At 40.2% G+C, this 14,391-nt stretch overlaps 1 protein-coding gene across 1 annotated transcript; it reads left to right on the top strand.

Annotated features, from left to right (window-relative positions):
- On the top strand, nucleotides 1-14,150 carry LOC118405461 (inositol-trisphosphate 3-kinase A-like). Its single transcript, XM_035804962.1, has 10 exons — nucleotides 1-49; nucleotides 5,673-5,872; nucleotides 8,853-9,240; nucleotides 9,856-9,986; nucleotides 10,157-10,251; nucleotides 10,804-10,939; nucleotides 11,297-11,353; nucleotides 11,647-11,820; nucleotides 12,401-12,577; nucleotides 13,266-14,150. The coding sequence occupies exons 1-10, from the start codon at nucleotides 1-3 to the stop codon at nucleotides 13,326-13,328; spliced, it is 1,470 nt and encodes a 489-aa protein (XP_035660855.1). The 3' UTR covers nucleotides 13,329-14,150.
- The last annotated feature ends 241 nt before the right edge of the window (nucleotides 14,151-14,391 follow it).

Genomic DNA, 14,391 nt, shown 5'->3' with positions numbered 1-14,391 from the left:
ATGGGTCAACACGCAGGGAAAGAAGACGGTGTCAACCACTCGCTAACTGGTAAGGTTTTCTACGTTTTCTTTCGCCTGGCGAAAATTATTTCATGTTTCCCTCTCAGTGACATTATGTCTACCACAAAGTAACACAGTAATAGCCAACAAGATGATGATTTGGCGGAAATATCAGAAATTTTGATGTAATTGACAAAAACTCGGCATCACGCCTGTCACATCAATGTGGGATTGAACTCTCCTTGGTACAGTGAATCAGAATGACGGTATCAATCCTTCAACTGGTATTAAAGATATTTCTACGTTTTTTATAATTCTCATTGGCTTACACAGATTTGAGAAGCCTATACACTCTAAGCTTTGATACCAGTATGAATCGAGGGATAGGAAAATGTTTGGATATAACATTACATGTCAGAGAGTCTTCTTCTAAGTAGTGTTACTTATACATATGTGTATATTGATTATTGAGATCAGTGCTGTCGTTATTCTAGATAAAGGAAAATCCGCTATGGTCAGGTATGTGTTTTAATTTATATGTTGTAACAGACTTATGGTGCACGGGATCGAGAGGTCACTGGTTCGATCCCCAGCTAGCGTTCATGCCTAGAAGTCGTGTTCTTGCGAAAGGCACACTACACGACTTTCCTCACTCCACCCAGGTGTACAAATGGGTACCTGACTTACATTAGGGAGGTAAAATGTGGTTGGAGGAGAGGGATGGGTTCTGCCTTCCCGGATGATACGGCGCCCAAGGCACAGTGGATAACAACATTAGCAATCCCGCCTCTATGGTCTCAAAAAGACTATAGAACTACCTTATTCTACGCCCTACTAGTATATGTTGCAGGTGAAACCGTAGACTTCATATTATGAAACAGCTCAAATTTCGACGTGAGAGGGTCGAATTACAAGTACTGCTGCAACGATAAGATTGTACTTCAAGAATTTTTTAATTAATTTGATACTTAATTTCACAGTGGAATATTTCTGTTACATGTATTTATTTCGTAACGCGCAAACGACTTATTTTTTATGGCAACATGTGAAATACAAAAATTGCCTCAACATTCAAGCTACAAAAAGTCTTGATACATCCGTCCTGAATTTTGTTCCAATGAAAGACGAAAATGGAGTTGTATCTGTCTGTGTTCCGTTTTAAATGCTGCCTTCCTAAATATAGGACTGCCTTGAGTAAACTTTCAATATTTACCTGTTTATTTTTGAACCAAACATCTATGTTGACGCCAAATAGCAACTTGAGTTTCGGGGCAAACAAGAATAGATTTTATGGAGTAAGCGTAGAGGAATTTAATCTTGCAGAGGGTAACGCTCTGGTTGGCGTTCTACCCCGGACATTCCTTAATCCATACCAGCTCTATATGTGGGTGAAAAAATAGAAATTTGCCAAATATATTCTCAAAGAAAGGGTTCGGTTACAGCTATTTTTAGGCGTTTTACGGTCTTATTTTTGTCTCATTTTCTTCATGTTCACTGGCCAAAAGAACATGAAGAAAACGGGACAAAATAAGACGCCTAAAATACGTCAAAAACAGACCGAGCCGAATCTATAGAGAGTATCAAATAGACGGAATATTAATGATATGGCAGAGAAGTTAGCCGGGCAGATGAGTTCAGTGTCCAACCGAAACACAAGAAGCGAGTAGAAACAGTCTCCTGGCTTCCGGGATCCGAACCCGTGCCGCCCAGCTCACAGACCCAAAGACGCTAACCACTACGCCAAAAGGTCGAACCATTTGGCATGGTGAGTTTGGCGGCTCCTGAACCCCACTGTCACATAACGTACATGTGTATACGTCGAGCTATATGGGTACTGGATATCCATTGTAACCCCAAACCTGTGATATCCGTACACTACAAGAGGCAAGTTATGCGCGTCACTTCGTAATAACGAAATATGATTAGCTCTCAGCCGTGATTCCTAGGAAATACAGCTCGATGCACTGACGCACTTACAGTTATCTAATTGCACGGCGAAAAAAGACGTTACAAAAACACAACGTATATTTCCTTATATTGCCAAGATGGCAAAGGTGTCTCAAATTGGGGTGAAACTACGAGGGTTGAAACAAGAAGATTGTATATGATACATCTTACATTTCTGAATGGGTACCCGTGCGATATACGATACTTTGGAACAAAGAAGTTATTTGTGTGATTTTCCAAAACGACGTTTGCCTTCAAGTTGGTAAATGTAATGGGTCCCAGAGCCTATTTTTAAAGCAGTGGTTTGTTATCCACTGTGTCTAGGGCATGGTATTGGAAGGCCAAAACCCAACCCTCTCCTTCCAACGCGTCTTACCTCCCCAACCGAAATCAGGTACCCATATTCACATCATGATGCAGTAAAGAAAGTGAAGTAGCCATCCCTAAGCCCATCGAGCCCCAAGAAACGATATCGGTAGCTATAGCATAACATGATTTGAACCAAGAACCTCTGGGTACCGAGCCAACTACGTAACCTAACCTTTACTCCACACGATTCCACATTTTCCAAGAAAAACGTCTTTATTCATAAACTAAAAAAAATGTAGAAAAAAGCGTGGTCGCGGAGGTTGTATACAAGAATAGAGGACAAATTAATGCATTTCATAACATGTATCTGCGTCATAGCACGTCATGCGTCTTATTATGTTACCATGGACAGAATGATTGGATTCTTTGAGGAAAATTAGTCTGACTCCAAACCGGATTTCGGTTCCATGTGACAGACATGTTTATACAAAGGTCGGGAGATACAGTTTGAGATTTTTAACATGGCGACTGAGTTTTAGGTAAGGAACGGTAACGTTAATTCCCTGATAACTGTATCTCGAGCAAGTCTACAATGTAATACGATGTAACATCATATCAATGTCAATCTTTCGCGTTAGTAAGAAAGGGCGTAAGTTCTTTCTGTTTTATTTTACAAAAAACGAGAGGACCTGAAATACTAGAAAAAAAAAAGAACAGCAATAGACATTTTCTTAAATATTTTAAGGAAGCTACGCCAAAAGAAGTTACTCAGGCAACTGGATATGGTTTTGGAACGGTTCAGACGTTTCAGACATCATCCTCTATCTTTCATCAGTGATCTTTCGTCGGTGACACTGAGTGTCACTGATGAAGGTTAGACATCCAGGTAATAAGATACGCCAAAAAGCAGTTTCTCAAGCAACTGGATATGCTTTTGGAAGAAATCAGACGTTTTGAACAACCTCCGTTGTTTTTTCGTCAGTGACACTGGAGGAATCTTGTTGGAGAGTTACTTGAGTAACTGCGATCAAAGTGCTATCTTTCGCGTTAGTAAGAAAAATTGTTCTTTCTGTTTTTACTTCCATCATTTTCGTTTGCATTTGTTGTGACTTGTACGTGGTTCGATTGGGCAAAATGTCACGTTACAATTTAGGTCTTGCTTTATTCATAAAATGCACAATATTGGTCGCCATTCACTCATTCATAAAATATACAATATCGGTCGCCATTCGTGATTATTCATAACATGTACAATACTGGTCGTCTCATTCATTCATAAAATGTACAGCATGGGTCTTCATTCATTCGTAAATCTCACGATGCAGGTCTTCATTCATTCCTGAAATGTACGATATTCGTCTTCATTCACTACTGAAATGTACAAAAATAGGTTTTCATTCATTCCTAAAATGTACAAAGATAGGTCTTTGTTCATTCCTAGAATCAAGGACGTAATGTCCTTGCTATAATGTACAAAAATAGGTCTTTTTTATTCCTAAAATGTACAATTTAGGTCCCCATTCATTCCTAAAAAGGTCGCCATTTATAATCTTTACATAACATGTACAATACAGGTCATCATTCATTCATAAAATGTACAAAAATAGGTCTTTGTTCATTCCTCCATTGTACAATTATCATCATTGTGCATCTGGGATTCACCGGTGAAGTACATTATATAACGTTATTATCATTATATAACAAAAATAGGTCTTTGTTCATTCCTAAAATGTATAAAAATAGGTCTTTGTTCATTCCTAAAATGTATAGAAATAGGTCTTTGTTCATTCCTATAATGTACAATTTAGGTTCCCATTCATTCCTATAATGTACAATTTAGGTTCCCATTCATTCCTAAAAAGGTCACCATTTATAATCTTTACATAACATGTATAATATTGGTCTTCATTCATTCATGGAATGTACAAAATAGGTTTTTGTTCATTCCTATAATGTACAATATAGGTTGCCATTCATTTCTATGAAAATATAATGGTCGTCATTCATGATCTTTACATAACATATACAATATTGGTCTCCATTCATTCCTAAAATGTACAAAAATAAGTCTTTATTCATCATCATTGTGCATCTGGGATTCACCGGTGAAGTACATTACATAACGTTATTATTGTTATATAACAAAAATATGTCCTTGTTCATTCCTGAAATATACAAAAATAGGTCTTTGTTCATTCCTATAATGTACAATTTAGGTCCCCATTCATTCCTAGAATAGGTCGCCATCTATAATCTTTACATAACATGTGCAATATTGGTCTCCATTCATTCATAGAATGTACAAAAATAGTATTTTTTCTCATTCCTTAAAAATACAATATAGGTCCCCATTCATGCCTAGAATAAGTCGCCATTCATGATCTTTACATAACATGTACAGTACATTCATTCATAAAATGTACAAAAATAGGTCTTTGTTCATTCCTACATTGTACAATCATCATTGTGCATCAGGGATTCACCGGTGAAGTACGTTATATAACGTTATTAGTTTTTCCAGTACGACCTGTCCTTCATTATATAAAAAGTTATCAGTTCAAGATAGATTGTGCAAATACTGTACGTTGGACTTTTCATCAGCCACTGCCTCCAAAGAAGAAGTCAAACCTCCGAGTAAACAATGTAGAATCATATATATAGATAGCTGTATAAAATAGACACTTGTTACTTTTTACTGTCTGTACCCTTGCAATTAGCCTACATTGCAAATAAAGAAATTAATAAATTATAGATATAAGAGCAAACCCTGACAGTCCAATGTCTCTTTCGATCATTGTACAACATAGGGTTTCATGCATCCCTAAAGCTAATGGCACAACCCGCCGTACGTTCAATTAGTCCGCACGTTTTTTGGAGGAGGCCACGTCCGCCACGTATTTCTGAAAACGTTCAGGCTGTACAGGGCAGGCGCGTCACCCATACTGGCACGTACGGGGGGCCAAACCGCAGCCCGATGGCACACAACGTTTTGCCTGCAGGTAAATTTCTACGGTGTGTCTGCGTGCTCCAAAATCCGTCGGAGTCCCTACGAGTTCGTACGGTACTTACCACTTTCGGATCCCTATCTAAATTGCCCACGTTTTGGCACGTAGATAGCACATACTTGCACGTACGACGGGTTGTGCCCTTAGCTTTAGACATATCATTAGTTCACCTTTATTCGAGGGGTAAACTATATCCGTTGTTATTTAGGGATGTCAAGACGACGGGCGGTGGTTTCAGACTGCAATATTTTGAAAATGTAGGGTCCACTGAAATATTTTGAAAATATTGAAATTTGAAACCACGGTTTTTAAAACAACGGATATAGGTTAGCCCGCGGATAAACTTGCGTTACATTATAGGTCTTCATTCAATCATTTGATAACAGTTGATGTGCGTGTGTTGTGTTTCAGCTGATACCGACACGAACAGGACCAACTCCGTGACGAAGTGGAACCAAGTCAGCGTCAGGTGCGCCAAGCAGCTGCAGAACTACTCATGCACGCCCCCTGACGGCAGGAAGAAGAAGCGCCACAAGATGTGCCGCAGCCTGAGCGAGGATGACGCCCGGACCAGAGAAACGCCCCCGCCGTCACCCGGGCTACTCGCTAAGGTGTGCTTTCTTTCTCAATTCTGATGATTGTGTGGCGTAATCGGCAGCGCTTTGGGCTCAGGCACAAGGGGTCCCGAGTTCGAAACCTTCCATGTCACCAAGCCTCCATGTGTCCTTGGGAAACCACTTTACACAAGGTGAAAATGAGTACTTGGCTTATAGCTTCGGCTAGGGCCGTCCCTCGGATAAGACATTAAATGTAGGTCCCGTGTTCGGGGAGAGCCACACCCCGAGCACGTTTAAGAACCCACCGCACTTATCGAAAAGAGTGGATGAAACTTTACAGTCTGGTCTCCGGGGTGACATCTTGCAAAGTTGATAGTCACCTGTTATGTCAATCCTTCCATAAATGCGGTAAAACTGAATAAAACAACAACAACAAACGGGCACTTCAGTCTAACGTGGACTGGCCAAGCTTTCTTCCGGGGTAGGGGAAGCTTTAAGGCCGATTTGAGCTTTTATGAATAAGTAATGGTGAAACAAACAGACAAACAAACAAACAACACATGGTAGACGTTTTACGCAGTGGGAGTTTGGCCACTTTACCGGGTGCGGGAGAAATTTCAACTGGACTGGTCGTGAAGGTACAGTCGATCCAGGCGTTCAATAAAAATCGGCCAGTAGAACTATTTGAGCTTCTCACGAGTCGTACCATTGCAACACTAAAACGTGACAATCTGAAGAGCGCCCTTGAACTTAAAAGTGATCATCGCTAAGCCCTACATAGCTACTCAATTCCAAGTGTGCATATGATTGAACGTGTGTGTGAGATGAAGTTGTTAACAAGTCAGATATGATCTACCTGGCTCTCTCTTGATATTCAGAGTACGTCATGTTTTCATCCTCGTCTGTTAACAACACTTCATCAGGGACCCTCAAGAACTTTAAGAGATCACGCGGAAGGTCCTCAGATTGAGTTCCTAGGTCACGCTGACCTTTCTCTACAACCAATCACTTCGTTTCTATCCAATCGGAGCTCTGATTGGTCAATCACATAGCCCAAACTCGTGACTGACATGTATCTGCTATCTGATTGGTTGAGCTGATGATTTTGATTGACACGCTAGTTGGACGATATCTCGTGGCTGAAAAATCGTGCGATTCGCCCTTGAGAGTGACTTCTATGGCCCTTAAGACCAGTTGAGTGTTTCCAGTAGCTGAACACGTGTACGATTTAAAGTGGCTATCGCTATCTCTTCATAAAGTGATCCACTTAGCCAGCTCATGCGAGCTAGCTGCTTCCTTTTACTTTGGATCATGTGTGATGTGGGAAACCCCAACTTAGTATATAAAGATTTTTGTTGCTGTAGAAAGTTTTTGTTTGTTTGTGGAAAGTTTGATAACAAAAAATTGACAAAAGAATAGCTTTCAAAGACCGACTTTGCATTTGTGTACACAGGGTTTAGATTGGAGAATGAAATATCTGGACAAATTTGCAGTTCGCTTGCGTTTGCTTGCATAATATTTTCTTGACAACTTGAAATGAAATTGAGAGAAACGTTGTTAACTTTACCTCCCCATACCCATAGCTGAACCCATGCAAACATAGAGATATGACAAAAAGTGATTGTTTTAGTCTAAACAAAGCCATGCCTCGCTCCTTTAGACCAAAACAGTCATTTCTGTCATAATTTTATGTTGACTTGGGTTCAGCTTGTCCAAGTTGTGTAATCCCGAAGCAACATTCCAACTCTCCAACGCAGTTGTCTCCCTATACCAGTGCATCTCCCTTGTCGCATCATGTCTCACTATATGTCTAATCTCAAAGCAGATGTTGGACCCAGCTCACTGTTTTACGCGTGTTATTGAGACTGAGAGTAAAAACACCAACCACTAGAAGGACGTGCATGCCGATTCCCTCACTGAAACACTCAAAACACCAGACTCCACGTCTACTTAAAGATAGAGCATCACCTACGATGAAGTGTCGATCACTCGTACTCACGTTACACAGTTTCCACGTGCAGAGCTGATCACGTTGGGCCTGGTACAGAACCCTTATGCTAATGACTGTAGCATTCATCTCTACAGAAGGGTTTTATCCACTTAGCTGAGTGCCAGCAATTGACAATCATTACCAGCAGGCACGTACTCTATGCCTTCCGTACCTACAGCATGGTTACCTAACTTGAACCATGCACAAGTCAATGCACATCTGGGATGGGGAACGACATTGCAAATCTAGGGGGTTGGTTGGAGGGTGCAGCCTTTCCTTGTCTGTATTGTTCGTATTGCATTAAAAAAAGTGATTCACCCAAATTCACCCAAATGGAGGCCTGGCGAACCCCCGTCTCGTATCAGCCATACGGTGATTTACATCATTCATCCGGACTCCAGGAAGGATAGTGACATATGGCCGCATATCCGTCACTGATGGAGATCCGAATCAAACCAAACCAAAATTAAACAGAATGCAACTGCAATATACAAAGTTAAAGTAAAGTTAAAGTTGCCCGTACATCAATAACAGATGCGTAGGGGTGGCGCCCATCTCCATATCTGTAGCCCTTGGGCCACACATTTGTGCAAGCCACTACAGCAGGGGGCTGGTCCGCTGGTAGTGATGTGTGTTTAACTTCCATACTCTTTCTCATTACTGTTGAGTGCTATGCAGAGAAAGCAACATGTACCATTCTTAAAGTCTTTGGTATGACTCGGCTTTGTAATATAAAAAAGCAGTAGAAATATGAAAATAAATACAGCTTCACCGACCCCCTAACAACGCACAACAAATTCTATCACAGTAGTACATGTACTTAGAACCTCTCTGAATGTCTATAAAGAATTGTGTTATGGGAAATTTTACATGATGATGAATTGTATTTTATTGTTACTCACGACTTGGTTATTGAAATAATATTTCGTTATAATACTACATGATTGCTTTGCCATGAAGTTTTCCTCACATTTTAGTTTCATCCACGCCATTCTTTTGGGAATAACTCTAAGCGCATTTTGGTTATTATTTAATTTTGTACAGAATATCCTGAACGTTCTGATCACGACCACCGACATCGACAGAGAGAACCGTTCGAACGGCTGTGTGCAAAGTCGGGACTCACAGAGCGACCAGGAAAATGTTCCTCATGACGTCATTCCGAACAACAGATCGTCTGAAAATGACGTCAACGTCGAGAACAACAAAAACAACGCGATGGACGCACAAGAAGGACACAAGAGCGCAGCGACATGTAGTGAAACTTGTAGTGACGGACATTCATCACAGCATCCAAACGCAACAACTGATCAGAATGCCAGGTTAAAGGAAAATCAGAAAAATGAAGACAAGGACAAAACGGAAGACAACAAAGAAAATCAGGCAAACTCAACCAAGAAGGAAGGCTTCGTACAACTTTCAGGACATGATGGTAAGTGCGCACGCGTCGAATTTCCAGCTCAACATTTCATTTCTATTGCTGTCTCGTCTTAAGTCTTTGTTTCACCATAGAAGCACATGTTTAGTTTGCTTTTGATGTGTATGATAAAATTAATGATAACATAATAATAGTAATTGCATGATAGAACTCGGACATAGATGTTTGAAAATGATGACTGGTTTGATGTTTTAAGGGAGTCACTATTTCATTCTGTGTGCGTCCGTATACTTCACCTGTACAAGTTGTGTTGGTTTTTACTTGGTTTTTGTTGTGCCGTCATGTGTTTCCATCCCCGTATATCTATTCGTATTCGTAACCTCTTTCTGAATAAACCAATAATGAGAGAGAAAAAAAAACATGTAACCGTTTTTTCATCTCTATTTTGTGAAAAGGCGCGTTTGCTCAGAACGCCCAGACCTTGCGAAAGTCACTGTCAATAAAATATCTATCTAACCGCTCTTGTCCTGTTGTTCCAAACAGGTGCGTTTGCCCAGGGCACCCAAACACCATCCTGTATAGTTGTAGTAGACCTTCCAAAAGACGCTGTACTTTTTTGTGTCAATAAAGATATTTATCTAACTGTTTTTCTCCTGTTGTTCTTAACAGGTGCGTTTGCCCAGGGCGCCCAGAACACGATCCTGAAGCTCCAGACGAAGGACGGCGACACGGAGGCGCGAGTGTACGAGAGGCTGATGCAGGACGGGTGCCGGGAAGTCGTGCCTGCCTACTACGGAGAGGTTTGTTTGTTTGTTTGCTTATTAGGAATCTCCATTAGAATACATCAAACTATTCTTCCTGAGGTCCTCTACATACAATCCAATAAAATACATTACAACAAATCACACATATAATGTCGATCAGTCAATTAGCACAAATCAATAACATCATTAATTGTTGTTACTCCCAGGTTTATAAGGACGACAAGTACTACATCGAGCTGGAGAACCTGCTCACGCACTTTGTAGGGGACGTGGCCGTCATGGATGTCAAAGTTGGGAACAGGTAGGCGACACAACAACAACAACAACAACAACAACAACAACAACAATAACAACAACAACGTTACAATCAAGTCATCTTCTTTAAAAGTTTCCAACAAAACTGCATCTGCAGTTTGCCCAAAAAGCTAATAAAGGGGCGCAATTATATATCTTTCAATGTATTCCTAACACAAAAGGTGACACAACAGCAATTAATTCATCGTCTTCCAAAGCTGCCAACAAAAGTGCTTCTGCATTTCGCAAAGAAAGCTTCTAGGGGGACCAAACCTGTATCAATTTTCATCGAACCCGAAAGCTTTGACGTTCCGCCAAAACCCATGGCTATAGCATATAGCTAAAGAACATGAAACAGACAGCCCTTACATAGAGTGGGCCATATATTCGAATGTGTCCACTACCCACATACACTACAAGATTTAATAAAGATCTAGCCATAACTTCTCGAGTATGCCCACATACATGTACCGTCATACAGCACCGAAACTATAATTACCTTCTTGGCAAAGGTAATTAAGATTTTCAAATACCCAAAACCGTTCCGTTTTTCTTCCAGAACGTTTGCAGAAAAGGAAGCCATCAACCCGAAGTTACGGCCGGATCTGTACCAGAAAATGGTCAAAGTGAACCCAAAGGCGGCCACAGAAGAAGAGCAAAAGAAACAAGCCATCACCAAAGTCAGATACATGACGGTAAGTAACAGTAGAACTTTTAACCTCCTTGGTTTTATTTTGCCTTTTTATACGGTTTGGATTGTCCCGAACAATGGTTTTGTATTAGTTTCTGGACTACGTTCCAGTTTATCATAATTTGTCATTTGCTTTTTCCGTTTCTTTTCCTCATATTCAATTTCATTTGTATTATTGTCTATTTTAGCTTATTTTCTCTTATATTATGTGCATTCTTTGTAGTTATTCATCAATTATCGTTGGATCCGTGGTCTACGTTTGTTCAGTTTTCTATTTCATATCCATGTATTTGTATGAATGTATCAACAAATTGAACAACAGGAATAAAAAAAAATCTATTTTTCTTTTCATATTTTACAGTTCAGAGAAAAGGAGAGTTCGACATCGGCGTTTTCATTCAGGGTAGAGGCTTCGAAGGTGAGAAAAAAAACTCATCATACACATGTACGTTGAACCGCAACATAATGTAAACGATCTAGATACGACACTGGCAATAACATCAGATCTAGATCTAAGGAACATTGACATCGTTGATGTTTGTTGAAGTTTTCTTGTATTAAGAAGCAGGTCCTCAAGTTATTTTTGCCAGGACACATATAGGTGTCCTTCTTTTACGCATTGTTCCCCAGGGTAGAGTATTTAGCCCACCAATATTACTCGTTGTAAATTTACAAACATATACCTAAGGGTCTACGATTTTCTTTCTCTAGGTACCGGGAGGAAAGACCAACAAGGACCTTAAGACGGTACGAACTTGGGAGCAGGTCTTGAAGACGCTGGGAAAATTCTTCAAGGGTCACCCCGCAGCGCGAGACAAGATTGTGGAGAGACTTCAGCACATCAGGGAAAAATTCGCCGCCTCCGACTTCTTCCAGAGGCACGAGGTAGGGGCTCATCATATTTTTTTTGGTAACGCCTCTGGGGCGGAGTCTTTTTTTCCGGATTCACGATAGTGGAACACGATACACAAGAACACGCACGCAACGATAGTGAATGAATTCTGAATGGAGCTCACAGGAGCTAATTCTATAGAAAACTTTTTTTCTTGGAAGATAAACATTGTGTACCCGTAATCATGCTTCGTTCACTTGTTTAACACTAGCGTTATGTACTGTTCATTATGAGTGCTAAAAGCATAACTGTTTACCGGTATTACAATATTTATGTAAATTAAGAAACATAGAGCACGAGACTAATGTTTTGGTGTCAAAAAGAATAAATTTCAGATAACAATACTTCTTCCCTTATACGACGCGTACCCTAACTGGCCTAAGATAGCATGCTTCGGCCACTTGAAACATAGTTAAACACTGAGTGCTAAACGCAAAACTGTCTATCGGTATTACAATATTTATGTAAATTAAGAACTATTATCTAATATTAAAGAAACATAGGGCGCTAGACAAATGTTTTGGTGTCAAGGAATACACTTTAGATAACATATTTCTTCCCTTATACTTACAGATTGTAGGCAGCTCCATTCTGATGTTGTATGACGTGGAAGACAACGCGGGCGCTTGGATGATAGACTTCGCAAAGACCGCGGCGTTACCAGATGACGTCAGCGTGACGCATGCGGTACCCTGGGAGCTGGGGAATCACGAGGACGGCTATCTCACAGGGCTGGACAATCTCATCAAGGTACTTGCCTTCTCTCTCACTCTCCTTTGCCTAAAAGTTCAGCAATCTTATAAGGCTGGACAGCAAGGACGTTATATACTTCTATGTAACGTCCTTGTATCTAGGTATTCATGTTATGTCCACCTTCGTGGATGGGAAGCATTGTTTCGCTCCGTTCTTTCTTCCTCTGTTTCTCGTAACAAATAAGGCCAATGCCCTGGACCAGATGGTGGTCATCATGGTTACTGGAGGTGTAGAAGAAACCTTCTGGTGTTCGATTACTAGTATAATATGTAGCAAGTAGCAGGACAGAGCTGGAGGGACTGGTCTCCATATATATGAATGTGTTGGAGTAAAAATAAACAGAGAGGAACTTTGTTAGGCTAGACCATGTGAAGGTTAACATAAAGTATTTGTTACAAATGCTACTCAGTCTTTGTATTGATACTTTCAATCGCTTCTGATTGGTCTGAAACATTCGACTTGGCGGCCAATCAGACAGTGCGTTGCAGAAGACAAATGTGGCCAGAGTAGTTGCTAAACCATACGTCATGTAAAAACATACATTTTCCTTGACCTACTACATGGTGGCAGCGGTGGGATAGGACAGTTCGTCACACAAAGTAAATGTCTTCTTGTTGGAGTTTTTTAAGTGAGGCACTGAACTACCTGTTGTTTGAGGCTAAATGCTTTTTTCTTCATATTTCAGGCAGTAAAATCGTGCGTAGTGACAACACTAGAGGAAGAAGAAGAAAAGGTTCACTTTGTCTGACGCACTTACTTCATCCACTCACCTCATTGGTCAGAATTAATCATGTGACTTGCATAACACTCTGTCATTGGTCAACCTTAGTTTGAGAATCAGCTGGAATATGGACCATGCAGTTGGACAATAGAATGAGTTAATTATGCATATCAAGCTTCTAGTATCTGATTGGTCAATGATTAACATGTGACTAAAAGTTGGTCTCATTGGTCCACCATACTTTCAAAATCAAGAGACAGCGTACCATGCAGTTGCACAATAGACAGTAAATTTAGTCAAAGCTTGCATGTACCTCAATTTAAATTCGGTTCTCAAGTACAAATTCTGGATTTAAGTGTTACGCCACTGGGTCCTTGTACAGCATATTCAGATACTATTAGATGCTCTAGAGCTTACTCTGAAATGACCTTCCGTAGACAACCATTGACGAGTAAATGCACTTAGCCAACATCCGTTTTTGTACCAAAACTTCCAAAAGCCTATAGTGCCAAGTGCTTAAGCATAATATACAGATATCATTACATACTTTATAGAGGTAATTTTGAAATGACCTTTTGGTAAATCACTGACGAGCCAAAGCACTTTGCCTGTATCACTTAACCCTTTGATAAGAGTTGCCATTAGCTAATGTAACGAAATGGAAAAAGTAATTTGGACTAATGCGGAACATTACAACAGAAACCTAGAGAAGTAATCTTTTAGTCGCGACAACAGCATATGTACAAAGAGGGTAATAATGGAATTGCGCATGTAAATTTGTACATAAGTGCTTTTAGGACAGATGCATTTTCACAATACAATCACAAGGTTCAGTGCAAACCATTTGTTGTAATGAATGCTTTTATCTGTGTTTCTTTTGTGAAGCTGTCATAGTAATTTTGCAAGGGAAGTTCATATTTGAACTTGAAGACAACCCCCACCCAGTCCCCTTCCGTCTTCTTAGTGTCGCATTATTCTATTGCACTGTTACCATTATTAGTGCTACACAGGCCTTTTCAGGATTTCATTATAGGGAGTCCAAATTTATAAGCGACTATTGTAGGGGGGTCTGGTGGCATCCACCTTCCAT

Source organism: Branchiostoma floridae, chromosome 18 (genome assembly GCF_000003815.2).
Source record: "Branchiostoma floridae strain S238N-H82 chromosome 18, Bfl_VNyyK, whole genome shotgun sequence".
NCBI lineage: Eukaryota > Metazoa > Chordata > Leptocardii > Amphioxiformes > Branchiostomatidae > Branchiostoma > Branchiostoma floridae.
This window is presented reverse-complemented; position numbering and strand designations above follow the sequence as displayed.